Source organism: Somniosus microcephalus, chromosome 5, assembly GCF_052327205.1.
Source record: "Somniosus microcephalus isolate GS21.2 chromosome 5, FLI_Smic_1.0, whole genome shotgun sequence".
Classification (NCBI taxonomy): Eukaryota; Metazoa; Chordata; class Chondrichthyes; order Squaliformes; family Somniosidae; genus Somniosus; species Somniosus microcephalus.
Window position 1 is genome coordinate 8,671,378 of NC_140991.1, and position 26,059 is coordinate 8,697,436.

At 48.4% G+C, this 26,059-nt stretch overlaps 1 protein-coding gene across 2 annotated transcripts in view; it reads left to right on the plus strand.

Moving 5' to 3' along the window:
* Positions 1-26,059, plus strand: part of ppp1r16a (protein phosphatase 1, regulatory subunit 16A) — a 163,708-nt gene that overhangs the window by 80,271 nt on the left and 57,378 nt on the right. For both annotated transcript variants that reach the window (XM_085987270.1, XM_085987271.1), the window contains exon 2: positions 20,130-21,461. In XM_085987270.1, the coding sequence (XP_085843396.1) occupies positions 21,215-21,461 (247 nt within the window). In that variant the 5' untranslated portion in view covers positions 20,130-21,214. The remainder of the gene's footprint in view (positions 1-20,129; positions 21,462-26,059) is intronic.

Below are 26,059 nucleotides of genomic sequence, written 5' to 3' on the forward strand. Positions count from 1 at the left end.
TTTAAAGTCACAGTCCCTGCCGAGTATTTGCAGCGCCCGTAAGAAATCATCAACCGACTCTCCTGGCTGTTGCGAGCGGGATCTTAGGAGATGCCTGGTGTACATTGAGTTTACAGGGCTCCAATACTGTTCTTTTAGCAGGTTGAGGGCGTCCTCGTATGTGGCAATGTCCCGGATGAGTGCAAATACTTTAGGGCTCACCTGAGCGGTCAGAACTCTTAGTTTGGATGCCGGAGGCACGCCGGATTCTCCCAGGTAGGCTTCGAAGCAGCTCAGCCAGTGTTCGAAGTCGAGGGCTGAATTCGCAGCCTGTGGGTTTAGATCCAGGTACGGCGGCCGGAGGGCTCGTAGCCAGGCCGGCTGCTGGGGCTGTTGTAGATGGCCGTTTGGCTGAGGCTGTACGACTGACTGGTCGTTTGGCTGCTCCGTTGTAGACATTTCAAAATTTAGCCAATAAAATTGATATACCTATCAATTCAGTTCATGAAAAGCGACGAGTTAAGTTAGTAACTATAGGTTTTTATTGGCTAAATAACAGAGCCCACCCTCGTGGGTGATCGGATCCAACAAGGAGGAATACCAGCCAGTCGACCACCTTTATACCTGGGCAAGCAGGCGGAGCCATGGGCGGAGTCAGCTGTGGTCAGCCCAGGTATAACAGCGTGACAAGAGGTGACCTTGTGTAGTGATACAACAGTGTAAACAGTGATAACCATAGTGTAACGATAGTGAACGATAAAAGTGGTTTACCACAAGTACATCCAAGCTGAATTAACTGTTATTTCTTTAAAAATAGACCAAAATGAATGAGACAACGTAGGACTATCTTAAATCACCCAAGAGTTTAGGGGAACAATATTAAGCTGTACTTCATTCATGCCTTGCATTTAACTAGGCTTTCTTAGATATCAACTGTATCCACGTTCTCCGATACTTAACTCCAATACAAGCACACTAACTAGCTGTTTGCAGTGGCCCGCCACAAAAAAGGCTCATATATAAAGGCTTTAATAATTTGATCAAACACTCAGCCTGTCGCTCCTGACCCCAAAACAGGGACTCAGTATCTCAACACAACACATACACTTATATAAATATATATAGAACAGCACATGCTTACAAATAGCCAGTAAATTGCAAGTCATCTTCCTCTTGTTCTTTTCTATGGCACGGCTTCCCAGATGACTAAATGTACTAGAAACGTAGAAACATAGAAGATAGGAGCAGGAGTCGGCCATTCGGCCCCTCAAGCCTGTTCCGCCATTTAATGAGATCGTGGCTGATCATCCAAATTCAGTACCCTGTCCCTGCTTTCTCCCCATATCCCTTGATCCCTTTAGCCTTAAGAAATATATCTAACTTGTTCTTGAATATATTTAATGAATTGGCCTCTACTGCCTTCTGTGGTAGAGAATTCCACAGGTTCACCACCACTCTCTGGGTGAAGAAATTCCTCCTCATGTCTGTCCTAAATGGCTTACCCCTTATCCTTAGACTGTGACCCCTGGTTCTGGACTCCCCGGCCATCGGGAACATCCTTCCTGTATCTAGTCTGTCTAGGCCTGTTAGAATTTTATAAGTTTCAATGAGATCCCCCCCTCATTCTTCTAAACTCCAGCAAATATAAGCCTAATCGACCCATATGTCATTCCTGCCATCCCAGGTATCAGTCTGGTGAATCTTCGCTGCACTCCTTCCATGGCAAGAACATCCTTCCTCAGATAAGGCGACCAAAACTGCACATAATACTCAAGGTGTGGTCTCACCAAGGCCCTGTACAACTGCAGCAAGACATCCTTGCTCCTGTACTCGAATTCTCTCGCTATGAAGGCCAACATACCATTTGCCTTCTTAACCGCCTGCTGCACCTGCATGCTTACCTTCAGCGACTGGTGCACAAGGACGCCCAGGTCTCATTGCACTTCCCCTTTTCCCAATCTATTGCTGTTCAGATAATCTGTCTTCTTGTTTTTGCCACCAAAGTGGATAATCTCGCATTTATCCACATTATACTGCATCTGCCCAATCACCGAACCTGTCCAAATCATACTGGAGTTTCTCGGCATCCTCCTCGCAGCACACACACCCACCCGGCTTTGTGTCGTCTGCAAACTTGGAGATATTACATCTAGTTCCCTCGTCTAGATCATTAATATATATTGTGAATAGCTGGGGTCCTAGGACCGATCCCTGCGGTACCCCACTAGTCACTGCCTGCCACTCGGAAAACGACCCGTTTATTCCAACTCTTTGCTTCCTGTCTGCCAACTAGTTCTCTATCCAAGTCAGTACCTTACCCCCAATCCCATGTGCTTTAACTTTGCACGCCAATCTGTTATGCGGGACCTTATCGAAAGCCATCTGAAAGTCCAAATACACCACATCCACTGGTTCTCCCTTATCTATTCTACCAGTTACATCGTCAAAAAATTCCAGTAGATTAGTCAAGCATGATTTACCTTTTGTAAATCCATGTTGACTTTGTCCGATCCTGTCACTGTTTTCCAAGTGCTCTGCTATTACATCTTTTATGTTTCTATTAAGGCTAAACAGATCAAGGGATATGGGGAGGAAGCAGGGTCAGGGTACTGAATTCGGATGATCAGCCATGATCTCATTGAATGGCGGAGCAGGCTCGAGGGGCCGAATGGCCTACTCCTGCTACTATCTTCTATGTTTTATAATGGACTCTAGCATTTTCCCCACTACCGATGTCAGGCTTACCGGTCTATAATTCCCCGTTTTCTCTCTACCACCTTTTTTAAATAGTGGGGTTACATTAACTACCCTTCAATCCATGGGAACTATTCAAGAGTCTAACTTTCCCCAATCCATCCTAGCCAACTCGTGCTTCATACCATCGTAGTTTCCTTTATTTAATTTCAGGACCCTAGTCGCTGAGTCAAGTACTTCACTTTCCATCTTAATGAAGAATTCTATCATATTATGATCGCTCCTCCCCAAGGGGCCTCGCACAACAACATTGCTTATTAATCCTTTCTCGTTACATAATACCCCATCTAAGATGGCCTGATCTCTAGTTGGTTCCTCGACATATTGGTCCAGGAAACCATCCCGTATACACGCCAAGAATTCTTCCTCCACAGTATTGTTACTAATTTGGTTAGTCCAATCTCTATGTAGATTAAAGTCACCCATGATGACCGCTGTGCCCTCATTGCACACGTCTCTAATTTCCCGTTTAATGCCATCCCCAACCTCAGCATTACTGTTTGGGGGTCTGTATACAACTCCCACTAACGTTTTCTGCCCCTTGGTATTTCTCAGCTCTACCCATACAGATTCCACATCATCAGAGCTAATATCCTTCCTTACTATTGTGTTAATCTACTCTTTAACCAGCAATGCTACCCCACCTCCTTTTCCTTTTTGCCTTTCCTTCCTGAATATTGAATACCCCTGGATGTTGAATTCCCAGCCTTGGTCACCCTGGAGCCATGTCTCTGTAATTCCAATTACATCATATCCGTTTACATCTATTTGCATAGCTAATTCATCCACCTTATTACGAATGCTCCTCGCAGCGTGGTATAGTGCAGACCACAGCCCAGTCCTCCTGTGCGGCCGTAAGGGCACATTAGTTCTGTTTGGTGCTGGGTTGTTTTGGGCACATATTAAACAATTGTTACAATAATCTTGTACATCTTTCTTCATGTTTGGCCACCATCCCACGGCTTTCAGCTTCTGGTAGATCTCCTCAGCTTCTTGGTGGCCCCCAGACGGTATGTCATGCACATGTCAGGAATCAATTCAATTCTCCAAGGTTTAGAAACCACCCAGACTGAAATTTGCTTTTGATCACATAATAGAATTTGATTGTCCCTTGTTAAACGCAACTTGGTTTGGTGTGGCTTAAATGGCGACTTTTTGGGTAAGTCTTTACCCTCCTTTTAGTGCTTGCATTGCAACTAGCACTGATTTATCCTGTCTCTGTAACCAGGCAATGTCCAGATGGAGTGGTTTTGCAGTTGAAACAAGAGTGCTCACTGTAGGAGGTGCAAATGACCAGAGTGTCCCCACCCGTGCACCCTGTTTCGCAAGATTATCGGCAGTAATGGTAGAGGAGTGAAAAGGAGAGGATTTGGAATGGGTCTTGACCTTATAAACAAGCGGAGGCTGGGGTAGGGCCGAGGCTAGGGAGCAAATGTACCGAAGCAGAGGGGCGTGGGTGAGAGCAATACTGTTGTGTATGTACCTTTAAGGGAAGAACTGGTTTTAGACTGCAGTACCGGCGGTGACCACCCCTGTATAAAAGGCCCTAGCAGGCTTCTGTATTTCAGTCTGACGTTGCCCTCCTGTTCAGTAAAGTACCTGTTAAACTGTTCTCCCGAAGTCCGTGTATTATTGAGGCGCGGACTTTACAAATACCATCTGAGGAATTAAAGTCATTCGCCACCCAAAAGGGGAGATAGTCGGTCAATGCATAGCCGACCCAAGACGAGTCCGAGAATAACACAATCGGGTAAATAGGAGTTACGCTCTCCAGCGCGCATTCAACCGCCGCTAACTCGGCATACGGACCAGAATGTGGGGCACAGGAGCAGGAAATTGAAACATGGCATTCCCCCGGGGTCAGGACATACAGTCCGAATCCGGCACGCGGTTTGCCGTCTATATAAAAACCGGAACGTACGTGAAAATTTGGATGTGCCCAGAAAAATCAGAGTCTGGGGGCGCTTTTCGGAATAAGGGTGATGGTGTTTGAGTGCGCCCGCGATGGCTCATCATAGAGGGGTGAATGGGCACCAAGACGGGGTTTGCCTGTGTGTCTGATGGCCATGTCTCTGTCCTGCAGGAACCAGTGAGTCAGACCAGAGTTACTGTCTGGGGTGTGAGCAGCCTGGAGGATCACCGGGCAGGGCCCCACCATACCCACGAAGCGCTCCAGCGCCCAGAGAGTCACCAAAAGGTGCTCCTTGCCCACCTTGAGCATGCGCTCCTCCGGCCAGAGCAGCCGAGACGCGTAGGCCACAGGCCGCCTCTGTCTGTGCTGCTCCTGCAGCAGCATTGCTGAGAGAGCTGTGCCCGACGACCCCGTCACCTCCAGGCGGAAGGGCAGCGAGGGGCCAGGGCCGGCGCGCTAACCACGGCTCGCTTCAGGGCGTTCAAGGCCTGGGTGCAGGCTGCCGTCCATTCCCAGGGCGTGTCCCTCTTCAGCAGCCGATGCAAAATCAGCGATAAAATCACGCTGCTTGCTGGCCAACTTCAAGAAAGATTTGAGAGCAGCGCCGCTCGCGGGCAATGGCTTTCACTCTCTGCCGTGCTGGCACTCGGCCTTCAGCGGAGAGAGTGATGCCCAGGAAGGACACCTGGACTATCGATGCATTGCACGTCAGCCCAGCCTGAGTGAGACGATCCAGAACCTCTTCCAACAGCCGAATATACTCCTGTTTGGCTTTGGTGGCCCGGTGCGCACCGTCCTGGCCCCAGACCGGGGGATTGGCTCTCGGCAGCGGACTGCCCCCAGGAGACGGCTGCTCCGCCACCCCCCCCCCCCCCCCACCCGGAGCATTGACCACAGACTGGTCCGGGGTGTGGCCGCCACCTTTGTCTGGTCACTCGCCTTGTCCTCATGAGCTGGCAACGTTGAGCGTGAAATATGGTTAAAATCGGATTCGGCCTCCTCTGCGCTCGCATCAACCCTTTCCTTAAGAGGAGACCAGGCGTTGGTGAGCAGCAGCGCCAACTTGTACCGTTCAGAATCAACCTCAATGCCCAAATTATGATTCACCCAAGCCGACCAAAGGCCCTCATTATATTCCACCGGGTGTTCCCCTGGTTCCTGTTTAATGCCAGCCAACAGTATCTGCCCCCCTGGCTGTAGCATTGTTTGGAGCTGAATTATCGTTTCATGAAAGGACTTTTCGCCCCTCCTATACTTGGTTGGCAGTGCATCCCACAACTGATCTGTCTAGGGTCGTCTAAGATTTTCAGCAGGTCCTCCTCTAAGTTATACCAGTCTGCGTAGTTCCTCAGGCGGGCTGCATGTCGTACAACAGAATCACTGGCTTCCCTCTTCCCAACATTGTAAACTGCAAGGCCTGTTGTCAGGTCGCTGCGCGGTCCCCTCTCTGTCGCAATTGGGCTACACTCAGATTCACTATCTTCAGAGTCGTTCTCCAACAGGATTGCAATCAATTTCCCTCCTTCCAGTGGCCTCGGCCCCTCTAGTTTCTTCTGCAGCCTGGGAACGTCCTGGTCCTCACTGTCTGTCTGGGTAGCCAGGCTTGATCTGCTCTCTACCGTCGAGGCACTAAGCGGTTCCTCCAACTCCTTGCACAGCCTGCAGCACTCGGTGTTCTCCTCGACTCTTCCTCTCTTCTGGCAGGCCAGCTCTTCCTGTGCCACGTTATAATCCCCAGCCCTCCTCCTCTGCTGGTACCTCTCTCAGCTGACTCTGCAGCTCTGCCACCTCTCTCCTTAAATCCACCAAGTGATCAGCCAAGGTGCTGTGGGCATGAGTGACCCACTCCACCTGTCTCTCGCACTCCTCACACTGGCTTTCTCTCTCAGCCTGTCTGGCTTTTCGCTCAATTGTCCCTCCATCTGCCTGACTCCCATGTATAATCCCCGCAAGGCCCTTTCCCCTTTTCGCACCGCCTGTCACTGACTCCTCCAGTGTTGTACACATGTAATCCCGCGGCTCATGTTGATGCATTGTTCCCGGTGGATCGGCGTGTGAAACTCCTGTAATTTAGCCAGCGCCAACATGTTCACTTGCTGAAATTAGCCAGATACGGCAGACAGGCTCTGTCTCCTGTCTGCCCAGGGACCAGGAGAAGTTAGATGGCGATCCTTAACCTTCTCCTAATGCACCGTGGTACTGATCCAGGATGTCCCATGTGTTTGCCAAACTGTTGATTTGAAGCAATGGTTTCAGACACCAAATAATTTTCTTTAAAATATCCAGGTTTATTGACTGGGGGAGAGTGATATCCAGAGTAAATATCCTCTTCCTCTGCTCTTCCCTGAGTCAGTTCCAGCCTGTATTTTGTACATGTTTTCTACATTCGGAGCCGAGCCTTCCCCCCTCTCTTTTCCCCCCCCCCCCCCCCCCCCCACCAAAACTGCAAGGCCATCCACTTATCGCGCACACTTGCTTGTTTTAGTTCACAAAGACTTTCTGTTTCCACATCCCCTGTCTGCGCAGTTGCTACAGACACAGGCAAGGACGTTGTGATGAGAGCAGCCCACATAGACAACATTTCAGCAATGCTGACCCTCGCACTAATTCCACTGTCCTGCTCACTCCTCTTAACTCTAATGTCCCACCCAGTCTAATCACACACTCCTCCTTGCTCCCCTTAACCCTTGAATATCCCCCTCTCCTCCTCGCTCCCCTTAACCCTTGAATATCCCCCTCTCCTCCTCGCTCCCCTTAACCCTTGAATATCCCTCTCTCCTCCTCGCTCCCCTTAACCCTTGAATATCCCTCTCTCCTCCTCGCTCCCCTTAACCCTTGAATATCCCTCTCTCCTCCTCGCTCCCCTTAACCCTTGAATTTCTCCCTCTCCTCCTTGCTCCCCTTAACCCTTGAATATCCCCCTCTCCTCCTCGCTCCCCTTAACCCTTGAATATCCCCCTCTCCTCCTCGCTCCCCTTAACCCTTGAATATCCCTCTCTCCTCCTCGCTCCCCTTAACCCTTGAATATCCCTCTCTCCTCCTCGCTCCCCTTAACCCTTGAATATCCCTCTCTCCTCCTCGCTCCCCTTAACCCTTGAATATCCCTCTCTCCTCCTCGCTCCCCTTAACCCTTGAATATCCCTCTCTCCTCCTCGCTCCCCTTAACCCTTGAATATCCCTCTCTCCTCCTCGCTCCCCTTAACCCTTGAATATCCCTCTCTCCTCCTTGCTCCCCTTAACCCTTGAATATCCCTCTCTCCTCCTCGCTCCCCTTAACCCTTGAATATCTCCCTCTCCTCCTCGCTCCCCTTAACCCTTGAATATCCCTCTCCTGCTCGCTGCCAAACTCTTTAATTTCCCCCTCTCTCTGGGTGAAGGGATGGAGGGGCAGACAAGTTGCCAGAATCAAGGGTACGAAGAGTTAGAGGGGCTGTCGAGCTGGAGGAACCTTTTTCCTTATGCCCCTGTGAAGCACTGTGGAACATTTTTTCTGTATTTGCTGTTGAAAACACCTAACAACTGCGTCTGCCTCGCACTGTTTGTGAAGCAGAATCCATAATTCATATAAAAGGGAATCTGATGGTCACTTGAACTATTAGAGAATGATCTCTGAACTGAGGTTCTAACGATCAGGAATGATTGAACAGGCGGGGGCTCTTTTCTCTAGAAAGGTGAAGGCTGAGGAGTGACCTGATCGAGGCCTTTAAGATTATGAAGGGGTTCGATAGGGTAGACGTGGAGAAGTTGTTCCCACTTGTGGGCGAGACCAGAACTCAGGGCCATCAATATAAGATAATCACTAATAAATCCAGTCGGGAATTCAGGAGAAACTCCTTTCCCCAGAGAGTGGTGAGAATGTGGAACTCGCTACCACAGGGAGTGGTTGAGGGGATTAGCATAAATGCATTAAAGGGGAGGTTAGATAAACACGAGGGCGAAAGGAATAGAAGGATATGTTGAATGGGTTAGATGAAGAGGAGTGGGAGGAGGTTTGTGTGGAGCATAAACACCGGCATGGACCTGTTGGGCCAAGTCGCCTGTTTTTGTGCTGTAAATACTTTAATACACAACAGTAGCAAAACCATTTGAGTTTTTCCTGGAGAATCCACACGTTAACAGTGTCGACTGATCCGGCCTCATCGAATCCTGAGCTCTCCATTCCAGCAAGTACTCCTTCATATTGTTGTTTTCCCAATCCTGTTCTGTTTTATTATTGCATAATGTTACGATCATGACTTTCATGTCGCCTTTCAGTGACAGTTTTACACATCCTGATTGAACAGTGTCAGCCCTGGCTCAGTGGGCAGCACCCTCGCCTCTTGAGTCCCACTCCAGAGACTTGAGCACAAAAATCTAGGCTGACACTCCCAGTGCAGTGCTGAGGGAGCGCTGCACTGTCTTTTGGATGGGATGTTAAACCGAGGCTCCGTCTGCCCCCTCGGGTGGATATAAAAGATCCCATGGCACTATTTCGAAGAAGAGCAGGGGAGCTCTCCCTGGTGTCCTGGCCAATATTTATCCCTCAATCAACATCACTAAAACAGATTATCTGGTCATTATCTCATTGCTGTGCGCAAATTGGCTGCCACGTTTCCCTAAATCGCAACAGTGACTACACTTCAAAAAGTACTTCAAGCGCTTTGCGATATGAAAGGCACTACAGAAATGCAAGATTTTCTATTTTCCGTCGATCAGATCCTTCGGATGGAGTCAGGTACAGAACTATCAAAGGCATTCTAACATTCCTGTGCACGCGTTACTCTTCCATCACCCGAGGCTGCATTCCTTTCAGCAGATTCTGCCTTCCAGGGTGGCCCTTGCATCCTGCTGTTTATGTATCAATACAAGCACACCTAACCATCACACAATTGTCAGATCTCTCCTGTGTCCCTGTGAAGATAGAAGACAAATAATCTACAAGATACCGTTCCATTCGCACCTACACACCTCCCAACATCTTGTTACAGGCTCTGTGCATATCAAATGGATAATCAAAACTGCTAGTGAGATCAGTTCCAATTGAAAAGTTCCTGAACACAATTAAATTAATATTTTTAAAAAATGAATGAATGAACCTTCGCTAACAATGGCCCCTCAATTACTAGAAACACTTGGTTTCCATCTACCCTATTCCATGTGTGTATATTTAGGCACATACACACACACACAGTCAAAGAGCAACCCAACACAGACTCTTGTGGCCCTCCTCTGATCGAAGCAACACTAACTCCGCACTACTCCAAGACTCCTTTGCTCTGCTACCAAACAGCTCGTTAATCCCTTTCCTTACCCAATACAATAATACAAATCGCTTTATTGGCATGATAAGGTACATCTTATGTTGCCAAAGCATCAAAATACATTTATGGTTGAACACATAAACGCGGTTCCATTCATACAGTGTATAAACAAGTATATCCCTGAGTTTATAATTATATTTTCGCCTTGTTTATATATACTCTTGTCTTAGTTTACTGGTTGTCCCTCTGTTCATGGCAAGCTGTAACATAGTGTGCCGCCAGTGTTACACAGCTTCTCTCCTCCCCCAGTAGGAATGGGAGTTTTTGGTTGTCAGTCAGATTTCTGAATTCAGGGCATATTTGTGAGAATTTTTGATAGAAATTCTCTCTGATGCCCTGATATTTTCCACAGGCTGTGAGGAAGTGCATCTCTGTCTCAACTACTCCCTGACTGCAGTGAGAGCATATCCTGTCTTCTCTTGGCAGCCTGGTCTGCCTGTGTCTGCCTTTTTCGATCGCTAGGCTATGTTCGCTAAGTCTGTACCTTGTCAAGGTTCTTCTCAGTTTGTTATCCTTTACCATGGTCAGGTAATCAGCTATGTTGTATTGTCTGTTTAGGGCCAAGTAGCAATTGAGTTTGCTTTGGGTTTTTGTTGTTTCTGCCCAATATGACAGATATTTTTCCTTTTGCTTAGCGACGATTGTGTTGGGTCGAATTCTTTGTGTTACCCTGTCACTGTCCTGGGACTGGTTATTGTTAGTATTGTTATTAGTTACTTTATTGAGTCCCAGGACTAGTTGACTGAGGGTATTCTTCTTTATGGTCAGCTCTTGGCATTTCAGGGCGTCGTAGTGATAGCATTGGGGGTTGCTCATTTGTAGGTGATTCCAAAACCCTCTCCACCACCATCTAGAACAAGTGTATTGAGCTCATGGACTTCTTCAGCACCAAGATAGGAGCTATCTGTTCAGCTGCCTCTGCTGCTCACCACTACCCCTTTACGATTCCCTCCCTCGCCCTCCCCCCCCCCCCCGCCCCCCCTCCTCGCCCTCCCCCCCCCCCCCCCCCTCGCCCCCCCCCCCCCCTCACCCCTTCTCTCTCTCTCTCCCCCCACAACACGTTTAAATGGGGTCCCTGCCCTGGGCCTGTGATCTGCCCCTCCCGTTAGTTGGGGTCTCTGCCCTGGGCCTGTGATCTGCCCCTCCTGTTGGTTGGTGTCCCTGCCCTGGGCCTGTGATCTGCCCCTCCAGTTGGTTGGGGTCCCTGCCCTGGGCCTGTGATCTGCCCCTCCCGTTAGTTGGGGTCCCGGCCCTGGGCCTGTGATCTGCCCCTCCCGTTGGCTGGGGTCCCAGCCCTGGGCCTGTGATCTGCCCCTCCCGTTGGTTGGGGTCCCTGCCCTGGGCCTGTGATCTGCCCCTCCTGTTGGTTGGGGTCCCTGCCCTGGGCCTGTGATCTGCCCCTCCTGTTGGCTGGGGTCCCTGCCCTGGGCCTGTGATCTGCCCCTCCCGTTGGTTGGGGTCTTTACTCTGGGCCTCCGTTCTGCCCTTTCTGTTCCCCTCCTGCTGTGTGGGCCTTCCTCAGTCCCTATCTTGCTCCAGTTTGTTCCACATTGTCCTTCTCCCTCTGCTCCTGAAGCCCCCTGGACTCTGGTTGTGTTGTAGTTCCATGCGTGCTGATCACTGGCCGTGCCCCACACCGTTTGGACATCCGCCAGTGCTGTTTGACCGTGCAATACCCTGTCCTCGTCCAGTGTCCACATGCACACACTCATTCACTCACTCACTCACTCCTGGGTCTGAGAATGCACACGACCATCGCTGGCCCCTCTCCTGTCATCCCAGCTGACGTTGAGTTAACTCCGAACCATGGTGCGTTTGTGTATAAACAGAATATTTAACTGCTGAACTATTGATATTGAAATGATCCAATTTGCAAACAGGCCTCAGCTGCTTGCTCACCTAGTGTTACTGCATAGGAGCAGGAGTAGGCCATTCGGCCCTTCGAGCCTGCTCCACCATTCAATGAGATCATGGCTGATCATCCAAATTCAGTACCCTGTCCCTTCCTTCTCCCCATATCCCTTGATCCCTTTAACCTTAAGAAATATATCCAACTTTCTTGAATATATTTAATGAACTGGCCTCCACCGCCCCCTCTGGCAGAGAATTCCACAGGTTCACCACTCTCTGGGTGAAGAAATTCCTCCTCATTTCAGTCCTAAATGGCTTACCCCTTATCCTTAGACTGTGACCCCTGGTTCTGGACTCCCCGGCCATCAGAAACATCCTTCCTGCATCTAGTCTGTCCAGACCTGACAGAATTTTATAGGTTTCGATGAGATCCCCTCTCAATCTTCTAAACTCCAGTGAGTATAAGCCCAATCGACACAATCTCTCCTCACAGTCATTCCTGCCATCCCAGGTATCAGCCTGGTGAATCTTCGCTGCACTCCTTCCATGGCAAGAACGTCCTTCCTCAGGTAAGGCGACCAAAACTGCGCACACTACTCAAGGTGCGGTCTCACCAAGGCCCTGTACAACTGCAGTAAGACGTCCTTGTTCCTGTACTCGAAGCCTCTCGCTACGAAGGCCAACATACCATTTGCCTTCTTAACCGCCTGCTGCACCTGCATGCTTACCTTCAGCGACTGGTGCACAAGGACACCCAGGTCTCTTTGCACTTCCCCTTCTCCCAATCTATTGCCATTCAAATAATAATCTGCCTTCATGTTTTTGCCACCAAAGTGGATAACCTCACATTTATCCACATCATCATACTATTAAATCAATATTACAGTCATTGCTTCTACTCTGAACTGACCACTCATTCCTCCTAAACTCTAAATCACATTCCTGTCCTCTCTCCCTCCTCTCACTGTTTCGGGAGCATCGTGGTTATGTTACTGGACTAGTAATCCAGAGGCCTGGACTAATGATCCGGAGAAGCTGGATTTGTTTTCATCAGAGCAAAGGAGGTTGAGGGGTGATTTGATCGAGGTGTACAAGATTATGACGGGTTTGGATAGGCTAGACAGGGAAAGGCTGTTCCCACTAGTTGATGGTACAAGGACTAGGGGACACAGATTTAAGGTTTTGGGCAAGAGATACAGGGGGGATGTGAGGAAAAACTTTTTTACGCAGCGAGTGGTGAGGACCTGGAACTTGCTGCCGACGGACGTGGACACACTCATGTACGAATCTCATTGCTCCACCTCTCACTGTAACCGATTCTTTCCCAATCTTCCCCTTCTCCGACAATCTACAGGCTGTTAAAATCCAAGCTTGGTGTCACCTAATTGCAAGCTTGTTGATTGGCTTCGCCTCCTCCCACTCTTTTCACTGGCTTGATGTACTTTGTACTTTGGCCCTTCCGAGTTTTATATCCGACAGCTTACTACTTGGTATGATTATCCGTTTAGAACTGTTCCTCTTTCCGTTTGTTTAATTAGTAATGTCCTGGCTCCTCCAGATCTCCCGAACCTGGCAGTAACCTTTTATCGGGTATTGAGTGTTTCCCTCGTGTTCCTGATTATGAGCGATTGTCGGAATTTTTGAGCCGCTTCCAATTCTCCTGTCGCTGCGGAACCCTTATAAGAACATAATAAATAGGAGCAGGACTTGGCCATTCGGCCCCTCGAGCCTGCTCCACCATTCAGTAAGATCATGGCTGATCTTCAACCTCATCTCCACTTTCCTGCACTATCCCCATATCCCTTGATTCCATTAATATCCAAAAACCTATCGATATCTGTCTTGAATATACTCAACGACTGAGCCTCCACAGCCCTCTGGGGTAGAGAATTCCAAAGATTCACCACCCTCTGAGTGAAGAAATGTCTTCTCATCTCAGTCTTAAATGGCCGACCCCTTATTCTGAGACTGTGACCCCATGTTCTAGATTCCCCAACCAGGGGAAACATCCTCCCAGCATTAACTTTGTCAAGCCCTTTAAGAATTTTGTATGTTTCAATGAGATCACGTCTCATTCTTCCAAACTCTAGAGTATATAGGCCGAGTCTACTCAATCTCAAACTATATTGAATAGGCCCAGTCTACTCAATCTCTCCTCAGCCCCCCATCCCAGGAACCAGGCTGGTGAACCTTCGTTGCACTCCCTCTATGGCAAGTATATCCTTCCTTAGGTAAGGAGACCAAAACTGTCCACAATACTCCCGGTGTGGTCTCACCAGGGCCCTATATAATTGCAGTAAGACGACTTTACTCTTATACTCATTTCTCCAGTACTAATTTTTTACTAATACTAATTTCTTTCAGTTCCTCATTCTTGCTAGACCCTTGGTTCTCCACTATTTCAGGGAGTTTTTTTGCGTCTTCTTCCGTGAAGACAGACACAAAGTATTTGTTTAATTTCTCTGCCATTTCCTTATTCCCCATTATAATTTCTCCTGTCTCAGCCTGTAAGGGACCCACGTTTACTTTTGCTAATCTTTTCCTTTTTACATACCTATAGAAGGTTTTACAGTCTGTTTTTATGTCTCTCGCTAGTTTACTCTCATTCTATTTTCCCTTTATCAATTTCTTGGTCCTCCTTTGCTGAATTCTAAAATCCTCCCAATCCTCAGGCTTGCTACTTTTTTTGGCAACTTTATAAGCCTCTTCCTTTGATCTAATACTATCTTTAACTTCTCTTGTTAGCCACGGTTGGACTGCTTTTCCTGTGGGGTTTTTGTGCCTTAAAGAAATGTATATTTGTTGTAAATTATGTATTAATTCTTTAAATGCTAGCCATTGCTTGTCTACCGTCATACCTTTTAATGTAGTTTCCCAATCTACCTTAGCCAGCTCACCCCTCATACCTATATAGTTTGCTTTGTTTAGATTTAAGACCCTAGTTTCGGATTTAACCAAATCACTTTCAAACTCAATATAAAATTCTATCATATTACGGTCACTTGTCCCTAAAGGCCCCTTTACTACAAGGTTATTAATTAACCCTTTCTCATTGTACAATACTAGATCTAAAATAACCTGTTCCCTAGTTGGTTCCTCAACATACTGATCCAGAAAACTATCTTGTATACATTCCATGAATTTGTTCTCCACACTATTACTGCAAATTTAGTTTGCCCAGTCTATATGTAGATTAAAGTCCCCCATGATCACTGTATTACCCTTGTTACTGGTGCCTCTAATTTCCTGATTTATACTCTGTCCTACATTACAACTACTGTTTGGGGGCCTATAAACAACTCCCACCAATGTTTTCTGCCCCTTGCTGTTTCTTAGCTCCACCCAAACTGATTCTACTTCTTGATTTTCAGAGCTAAGATCCTTTCTCTCTACTGTCTTTATCCCATCCTTTATTATCAGGGATACCCCTCCTCCTTTTCCATTTTGCCAATCTCTTCTAAAAGTTAAGTATCCTGGAATATTTAGTTCCCAACCTTGGCCACATTGCGACCATGTCTCCGTTATGGCTATTAGATCAAACCTATTAATTTCTATCTGCGCTATCAATTCATCTATTTTGTTGTGAATGCTTCACGCATTCAGATATAGTTCCTTTAACTTTGACTTTTTTCTATTTTTCCCTGATGTCACCTCAGTCACTGATGCCCTATGACCTTTGTTACTCTCCGTCCCTTCCTGACCCTCTCTGCTTATTTTTACCCAAAACTCTGCTCTGCTCTCGAGCCTTGACATTTCTCTCACTGCTTTTAAATTTACTCTTTCCTGAATCTCCCCCCCACAGTTCATTAGTTTAAAGCCCTGTCTACTGCCCTGGTTATTTGGATCGCCAGGACGCTGGTCCCAGCCCGGTTTAAGTGGAGCCCGTCCCAACGGAACAGCTCCCTCTTTCCCCAGTCCTGGTGCCAGTGCCCCATGAACTGAAACCCCTTCCTCCCACACCACTCTTTGAGCCACACCTTCTAATCTGTTTGTCCCTATGCCAGTTTGCGCGTGGCTCAGGTAACAATCCAGGGATTATTACCTTTGAGGTTCTGCGTTTTAATTTGGACCCCAACTCCTCAAATACTCTCAGCAGAACCTCATTCCTAGTTCTGTCTATGTCGTTGGTTCCTACGTGGACCACGACAACTGGATCCTCCTCTTCCCACTCCACATTCTTCTCCAACCGCGAGGAGATGTCTTTAACCCTGGCACCAGGCAGGCAACACAACCTTCGGAACTCCCGGTCGCAGCTGCAGAGCCCAGTATCTATCCCTCTGACTATACTGTCCCCTACCACAACTACATTCCCTTTCACTCCCCCCACTTGAATGGCCTCCTGCACCATGGTGCCGTGGTCAGCTTGCTCATCCACCCTGCAGGCTTTTCACTCATCCACGCAGGCATCAAGAACCTCATACCTGTTGGATAAGGACAAATGCTGAGACTCCTCCAGCACTGTACCTGGGGTCCCCTTACCTGCCTGAGTTGCAGTCACGCCCTCCTGTCCCTGACCACGAACCAGACCTGTACCACTGCCTAACCTAAGGGGTGTGACTGCCTCCTGGATCAAAGTGTCCAGGTAACTCTCCCCATCCCTGATTCCCCACAATGTCTGCACCTCAGACTCCAGCTCAACAACGCTGAGCTGAAGTTCCTCAAGACGCAGGCACTTACTGCAAACATGACTGTCCGGGATCACAATGCTCTCCACAAACTCCCACATGCTGCAGTTGAGGCACAGCACCTGCACTGCCATCCCTATAGGACCCTGTTTTATTGAATTAAATTTAATTCAATTTGTATTTAAGTAACTTAGTTTACAGTGTAGTTTCTTGACTACTTGATCTAGATTAAGTTATGGGTACTGAAATTAAATATCTACCTGTAACACACAGCACTACAAGTAGTGGAGGCAAAAAGCAGCAACTCCTTCACGCTCTTCTCCAAATTCCCACTCTTTCCAAATTCCCAAATAAAACATTCTGTTTATAAGTGCACTCTGTTTAATGCCGCTCTGTGCAGACTGCTGGATTAAAGCTTCAAAAGCTTTCATTGAAAATATTTAGTAGTGATTGAAAGGCATGTGTAAAATTCCTGTCTCGAGCGGAAATGAAGCTCCTTACAACCCCTGAGGGTGTTTTTTTCCATCATTGTGCTGCACTTTAAAGTTTGAAAGTTAATTGTGGAAGCAATCACCAAGGAAATGAGAGGTCAACGACTTGTGTACGATGGTAGCACTAACTGACGCAGCGGTATCTCTCTGGGGGAGTGGTGGGCGGTTTCGGTTTTATTTCCAGCGCACACTGAATGTGGATGGGGTACAGTTCAAGGGCCCACCCAACCCACCGTCATTCCGCATGTGTGAATCTGTGAATAGGCTGTTCAAGGTAATGACAGCAGAGCCACCCCATGCTGTCCCTGTGCATACCTACCTACAAGGGTCACTGGACGGTGATCAGGAGCAGCTACCTTATTCCTTATCCCCAGACCAGGACACTGAGACTACTTGTATTCCCGTAGGACTGCCATGTCTAAAATCGGCTCACTTGGGTATTGAACCAGAAACCCACATGCTCTGTGTGACTCGGTACCACACCATTCCATCAGCAAGGATGATTTATTATTTTGAAGTAACCTTAGACACACGAGTGCTTTACCGCAGAGAGTGGTTAAGGCAAAGACCATTGCATCTCTTAAAGGAGAAGTAGATAAACATTTGAAGCAGAAGCAGACAGGACCTTGGAGAGATCAGGGCAAAGAGCTGGGATGGGCCGAATGGCCTCCTCCTGTGCTGATGGGTGATTGTGGATTATAGAAAATGTTCTTTTAAGTCTTAACCACTGCCTGGTTGTGCAGTTGGATCATTATGGAATCATTTCCTTGGGGGTGTCCACTCTAGGGTCCACCGGCTGTAGGTGAGCCCGCAAACCCAAGCAGCCTGGGCCAAGATGCCCAAGCAACTCCGCTTCTATTTCCACTTCAATTCCTTATTTGCTGGTTCGCCCTGTTTAAGTTTCATCGAAGATAGGAGCAGGAGTAGGCCATTCGGCCCCTCGAGCCTGCTCCGCCATTCAATGCGATCATGGCTGATCACCCAAACCCAGTACCCTGTCCCTGCCTTCTCCCCATATCCCTTGATCCCTTTAGCCTTAAGCTAAACCTTTAGCCTTCATGTGCCTGAAGGTTTGGAACGGGCTGTCCTTTACGCTGTTGCCTCGTCAGTAACTCCTAGGTTCACTAATGTCCTTTAGGGAAGGAAACCTGCCATCCTTACCCAATCTGGGCCTATATGTGACTCCAGTCCCACACCAACGTGGCTGACCCTTAACTGCTGCCTCGCAAGGCACTCCGTTGTATTAAGCAGAAGAATGCAGCCCATCACCACCCACTCAGCAACCAGGGACAGGCAATACATGCTGGCCTTGGCAATGACACCCACATCCTGAGAACACACTAACAATACCATAGTGTGTCTGTCTCAGCAGCTTGAGGTACATCCACATTAATGGGAACAGGAGGAGATCACAAAGAGACCCCTGCTCTCTCTGCATCCTCCAGTATTCCTCATTTCCCCATCTTTGTTCTCCTTATTCCATATGAGTGAATTGCAAAACGGATCAGTGTGCACTGTAACCAGTTTCCTGTTTCTATCTGTATTCTTTGTTCACTTCTTAAAACTCATTTTCACCTACTTGGAGGTGCTGCCACAGTCAGGAGGTAGGAAACAGACCTGTCCACCACACCCCCTCACTGTGCTGCTGTGTTCTGGGGTAGGATCACTTGCTGAACCTCCCCCGCCCCCTTCTGGCCTGTGCGGAGTTGATCTCGGCCGTGTAGACGGTAGGGGTGATGCAAGTGATCTCGGCCCCCTCAGGGCTAGGGGAAAAACAACATTTAGCCAGGGTACCTGCTCTTTTTTTTTTGAACGGTGCATGATGTAAGAAAACTACGAGGCACTTGGTCTAAGCGTTAAACAAAGCTTTAATCAACTGTTTTTCAACACGGAGATCTAGTTGTGTCCTTCACTAGTTCCTGTTAAAGAATGCCCACGTATTTATACTCTCCCTGGACAGCGCCACCAGCAGGCCGCCCAGTATTACTTCATAAGTCATTTCCACATGAATGACATTCATGTCACAGTGCATATGTTCTCTTGGCTAAGGGCATTATTGGGTTTGGCTGCCTTTCCCCCTGGCGGCCAAACAGACTGCTGGCACTTGCTGTGAAGTGAACAGTGGCTAGGGGCTTACAGGATGCTAGGCATATATAGAACCGCACCCCAGAACAGACTCGATGGGCCGAATGGCCGCCTCCTGTGCTGTACTATTCTATGATTCTAAGTGTTGGCACTTTCAGCAGAGGAGGGAGGAGATTCTGGATCGGGGTTTAGAGGGTTAAATTATGAGGCGAGGTTGCATAAACTTGGCTGGTTTTCCCTTGTGTTCAGAAGGTCGAGGGGTGATCTGATTGAGGTGCATAAAATGATCAAGCAATGCAATAGGGTAGATAGAGAAAAAACTATTTCCTCTGGTGGGGGAATCCACAACAAGGGGCCACAATCTTCAGATCACAATCTTAGAGCTAAATCTTTTAGGAGTGAAATCAGGAAGGGTAGTGGAAATCTGAAACCTTTCCCTCAAAGGGGGATCAATTGAAATTTTCAAGACTGAGATCGTGGCTCAGTGGGCAGCACCCTCACCTGAGTCAGCAGGTTGTGGGTTCAAGTCCCACTCCAGAGACTAGTCCCACTACAGAAATCTAGGCTGCACTGGCGGAGGTGCCGTCTTTTGGATGAGACGTTAAACCGAGGCCCCGTCTGCCCCCTCAGGTGGACGTAAAAGATCCCACGGCACTATTTCGAAGAAAAGCAGGGGAGTTACCCCGGTGTCCTGGGGCCAATATTTATCCTTCAATCCACATCACTAACACAGATTAGCTGGGTCATTATCACATTGCTGTTTTGTGCGCAAATTGGCTGCCGTGTTTCCTACATTACAACAGTGACCACACTTCAGCAAAGGACTTCATTGGCTGTCACGTGCTTTGGGGCGTCCGGTGGTCGTGAAAGGTGCTATAGAAATGCACGTCTTTTTTTAATAGATTTTTGTTGGGTAAGAGTATCGAGGGACATGGAGTTGAGGTACAGATCAGCCATGATCTAATTGAATGGCGGAGCAGACTCGAGGGGCTCCGGTGTTCCTCGATCACGTCAAAGGAGTTGCGGCACTGACGGGGTTAAGTCCGAAGCGCTCTAACTCCAACACTTGAAAGCTGTGTGTATTGCACAACTGCGCCTTTATTGACAGCTTTTTTTTCTCGTTCTCCCTCAGCATCTCGATGTACTGACTGCAAGAAGGCAAGCTGAAACATGGCCAGCGGATCAGTCACCCGGAGACACAAAGGTGTGGGTAACATTTCCTGTCTAATTTAAACCCGACCGACTCCCAACTCTACACCTTCCACTCCACCAAACATTGTTAATCACCGAACAGAGGAGGCGACGTGTACAGAGATCTTCACCGCAACCCTGGCCAGGGTGGATGCTCACCTGGAAATTATTTTATGAGGGGGGGGGGTGGGAAAAAATCAACCTCGCAGGCACCCAAGAAGGGTTGAGGCTGTTGGAAGCAACCCTGTGAAGAACGGACTAGCTAATCAACTCGGTGACCATATTCTCCCAGAACTATACGCGAGGAGACCCTGAGTTACCGCACTCTGGGGGAAAATCCCCTCCGAGAACAGCCATTCCTCCGCACGTCCTTTAGTGCAGTTTCCCGTGTTTGTTAACGGACTCGGCACAACCGTGGGGTAAACGTGTCCCTGGCCTGTGCTTAATGCCTTCCTCCCAGCTTCAGCAGCGCTGACTGGATTCCATTGTGTCGGGGAGGGGGGGGCCATTTTCACACCACTCTAGTGACTGTAAAAGGCCTTTCAGCAGCTGTTGTGTCGTAAATGCCCCCTTGTCTTTCGAGCACGGGCTCCTCGGGAGGAGGAGGGAAGTTTGTTGGATCTGACTGATGCTGCAGTTTGATGTTTGATGTCTGACAACAGTAACAATATTTATGGTGTTTCTGCACTTCCCCTCGATTGACTTGGGATATTTTGAATGAATAATCTGCAGAGTTGTTTTCGTTCTCTTTTTGGTTGATGTACACAAGGACACAAACTGAAGAGCTGGGGAAGTGGCTAACTATCGACACTGAGCTTGACTTGAGAGAGGACGATACCATTGTGGCAGAATCCAGCGTTATCCTGGACGGCATCATTCTATTTGGTCTCGAAGGATATGTGACGAGACAACAGAGCAAGAGTCCATTCACTTGGTTCTGCTGTGGCGACGGGGGGGCGTGTCTTTTGGCTCCGACGTAAATAACATCCTCGCCACCAGGCCCCCCTCCCCAGGGTGTGGCCAATCATGGCCGAACACAGCGAGCTTCTGGCGGAGCTGCCACTGGTCGGGCGAATGACCACGCAGGAGCGGCTCAAACACGCTCACAAGCGGCGCGCACAGCAGCTGAAGAAGTGGGCGCAGTTTGAGAAGGACACGCAAGGTAAAAAAGCAAAGCTGGACAAAAGGAAAAGCAACAGAGGGCTGAAGAGGATCCGGTTCCCTGATAACGTCAGACTGCTGGAGGCAGCATCTCGGAATGACGTCGAGGAAGGTAATGACCATTCCTGTCTGCTGGGGTCCTGGGGTTGTTTCAGAAAAAGGTTTGACGGGCATTGCGTGTAGTTACCACTGGCAACTGCAGGTGCTTCACCGAGGAAGGGTACTTTTTAAAATCTTTTTTATATGGCCATTTTAATTGCCCTTGAGAAGGTGGTGGGAGGGAGTTCCAGGACTTTGACCCAGCGACAATGAAGGAAAGGCGATATAATTCCAAGGATAGTGTGTGACTTGGAGGGGAACTTGGAGGTGGTGGAGTTCCCATGCGCCTGTTGCCCTTGTCCTTCTAGGTGGTAGAGATTGAAAAAGTCTTGGCGAGTTGCTGCAGTGCATCTTGTAGATGGTACACACTGCAGCCACAGTGCGCCGGTGGTGGAGGGAGTGAATGTTGAAGGTGGTGGATGGGGTGCCAATCAAGCGGGTTGCTTTGTCCTGGATGGTGTCGAGCTTCTTGAGTGTTGTTGGAGCTGCACTCATCCAGGCAAGTGGAGAGTATTCCATCACACTCCTTACTTGTGCCTTGTAGATGGTGGAATGTCTTTGGGGAGTCAGGAGGTGGGACACTCGCTGCAGAATACCCAGCCTCTGACCTCTTGTTGCCACAATATTTATGTGGCTGGTCCAGTTAAGTTTCTGGTCAATGTTCTTGGGGGTCAAGGGAAAGCCCAAACCCACATAAGAACATAAGAAATAGGAGCAGGAGTAGGCCAATCGGCCCCTCGAGCCTGCTCCACCATTCAATAAGATCATGGCTGATCTGATCCTAACCTCAAATCTTCTATCACTCTCCATCCCACCCGAACCCATGTGATCTCCCAGGAGAGGTGAAAAACCAGGTAAAAAACCCAATGGCCAATTTGGGAGAAAAAATCTGGGAAATTCCTCTCCGACCCATCTAGGCGATCGAAACTCTTCCAGGAGATCACTCTGTCCCTATATTTTCTACAGTACTTACCTTCTGTAAAGGCGATCTCCACCCCAGCCAGGAACAGGAATAAAACCATCTCCTGAAATCCAGCAGAATTAGAACACAGTAGGAGCGGAACCAGGCTACACGGCCCCTGGGCCCGCTCCACTACCCACAGGGCCATGACCATTCCGAACCTAGACTCATGTCCAATTTCCTGCCCGCTCCCCATAACCCTTAATTCCCTTTACTTCTAGCAAACTATCTAGTTCTGTTTTAAATTTATTTAATGATGTAGCTTCCACAGCTTTCTGGGGCAGCAAATTCCACAAACCTACCACCCTCTGAGTGAAGAAGTTTCTCCTCATCTCAGTTTTGAAAGAGCAGCCCCTTATTTTAAGACTATGCGCCCTAGTTCTAGTTTCACCCATCATTGGGAACATCCTCACCGCATCCACCCGATCCAACCCCTTCACAATCTTATATGTTTCAATAAGATCGCCTCTCATTCTTCTGAACTCCAATGAGTAGAGTCCCAATCTACTCAACCTCTCCTCATATGACCACCCCCTCATCCCCGGGATTAACCGAGTGAACCTTCTTTGTACTGACTCGAGAGCAAGTATGTCTTTTCTTAAGTATGGACACCAAAACTGTATGCAGTATTCCAGGTGCGGTCTCACCAATACATTGCAAGACACAACCAAGCTCGAAGAGAGGGACACCAGTATGATTTTTTTTTTGTTAAGCACTCTGTTCTCTTTCCCCTTCCATTGTTCAGTGGCTGAATGTGGCGGCCACTGTGATCGTGGCCAGCAGCTTCCAGCTTCACTCCCCAATCTGTGCTGAGTTAACGGCTTTCTGCGCGGTGGCAGAAGGGCCTGCTAAATATTCCAGGCTACAGAGGGAAATATCAGCTTGGATTCCTGTTCTTGATCTACCTCCCCACCACTTCTCTCGACCCCTCCACGGGCTCTAAATTGTCAGACTGCTTCTCCGACATCCAGTACTGGATCAGCAGAAATTTTTGCCAATTAAATATTGGGAAGACCAAAGACATGGTCTTCGGTCCCGGCCACTGACTCCATCCCTCTCCCTAACCTCTGTCTGAGGCTGAACCACACTGTTCGCAACCTTGGTGTCATATTTGACCCTGAAATGAGCTTCCAACCACACATCTGCGCCATAACTAAGACCGCCTATTTCCACCTCTGTAACATCGCCCGTCTCCGCGCCCCCCCACCACCCCCCCCCCCCCCCCCCCCAAACCACCACCTCCGCTCATCTGCTGAAACCCTCACCCCTGCCTTTGTTACCTCTAGACTTGACTATTCCAACGCACTCCTGGCTGGCCACCCACGTTCTACTCTACTTAAACTCATGGTCATCCAGTGGTGGGTAAAGTTTTAGAAACAATAATCAAGGAAAAAATTAACGGGCATTTGGAAAGTTTTAAGCTAATTAAAGAGAGCCAACACTGGTTTGTAAAAGGCAGATCGTGTTTGACTAACCTAATTGAATTTTTTGATGAAGTAACAGGGAGGATTGATGAAGGGAATGCAATGGATGCTGTCTACATGGATTTTCGGAAGGTGTTTGACAAAGTACCACATAGAAGGCTGGTTAACAAAATTGAGGCTCATGGAATAGGTGGTCAGTGGCAGCTTGGATAAGGAATTGGCTTAAGGACAGAAAACAGCGAGCTGTGGTAAATGGCTGTTTTTCAGACTGGAGGATGGTGGACAGTGGTGTTCCCCAAGGGTCAGAGCTGGGGCCACTGCTTTTTTTGATATATATAAATGATCTGGATATTGGAATACAAAGTATTTCTAAATTTGCCAAAGACACCAAACTTGTGGGTGTGGCAAACAGTGAGGATGATACCAATCGACTGCAACAGGACATAGAAAGACTAGCAGAATGGGCAGACAAGTAGCAGATAGAATTTAATAGAGATGTGTGAGGTGATGCATTTTGGCAGAAGGAACAGGGAGAGGCAATATACACTTAATGGCACAGTTTTAAAGAGTGTGCAGGGACAGAGGGACCTGGGAGTTAATGTGCACAGGTCCCTGAAGGTGGCGGGACATATTGAGAAAGTGGTTAACAAAGCATATGGGATCTTGGGCTTCATAAATAAAGGTATTGAGTACAAAAGTAGAGAAGTTATGCTGAATCTTTATAAAGCGCTGGTTAGGCCACAACTGGAGTATTGCGTCCAGTTCTGGTCACCACACTTTAGGAAGGATGTGAAGGCCCTTGAGACGGTGCAGAGGAGATTTACCAGAATGGTTCCGGGGATGGGGGATCTTGACTACAAGGACAGGTGGGAGAAGCTGGATTTGTTTTCATTAGAGCAAAGGAGGTTGAGGGGTGATTTGATCGAGGTGTACAAGATTATGACGGGTTTGGATAGGCTAGACGGGGAAAGGCTGTTCCCACTAGTTGATGGTACAAGGACTAGGGGACACAGATTTAAGGTTTTGGGCAAGAGATACAGGGGGGATGTGAGGAAAAGAACTTTTTTACGCAGCGAGTGGTGAGGACCCGGAACTCGCTGCCGACGGAAGTGGTGGAAGCGGAGACACTCAATGTTTTCAAGGGGAGACTGGATAGGCACTTGAAGGAAATAAACTTGCAGGGCTACGGGGATAGAGCGGGGGAATGGGACTGACTGGATTGCTCTACAGAGAGCCGGCACGGACTCGATGGGCCGAATGGCCTCCTTCTGTGCCGTATGACTCTGACATAGGAACAGGAGGAGACCATTTGCCATTTGGGCCTGTGTTGGCATTCAGTTAGATCATGGTTGATCTGTACTTCAGCTCCATACCCCTTCATATCCCTGCCTAACAAAAATCTATCTCGGTTTTGAATTTTTCAATTGACCCCCCAGCCTCAACAGTCTTTTTGGGAGAGAGTTCCAGATTTCCACTGCCCTTTGTGTGAAGAAGTGCTTCCTGACATCACCCCTGAACGGCCTGGCTCTAATTTTAAGGTTATACCCCCTTGTTCTGGACTCCCCCACAAGATTCCTCAGCTTGACTCAGTTGGTAACACTCTGAGTCAGAAGGCTGTGGGTTCAAGTCCGACTCCAGAGACTTGAGCATGTACTCCAGGCTGACACTTCAGTGCAGTACTCGGGGGAATGCTGCACTGCCTTTAACAACAGCAACTTACATTTATAAAGCGCGCTCAACGTAGGAAAACACCCCAAGGCTCTTCGCACGAGAGTAATCAGACAAAATTTGACACCGAGCCAGAGATGATGATGTTGGGGCAGGTGATTAAAAGCATTGTCAAAGAGGTAGGTTTTAAGGAGCGTCTTGAAGGAGGAGAGAGAGGCGGAGAGGTCTCGGGAGAGAATGCTAGAGCTTTGAGCCTAGGCAGCTGAATACATGGCCGCCAGTGGGTTAAAGGAAATGGGCGATGCACAAGACGCCAGAATTGGAGGAATGCAGAGATCTCGGAGGGTTGTAGGGCTTGAGGTTACAGAGATGAGGAAGCCATGGAGGAATTTGAACACGAGGATGAGAAGTTTAAATTCGAGGCGTTACTGGACTGGGAGCCAGTGTAGGTCAGCGAGCACAGGGGTGATGGGTGAACGGGACTTGGTGCGAGTTATGATACAGTTATGGATGAGCTGAATTTTACTGAGGGTTGAAGAGCGGGAGGCTGGCCAGATC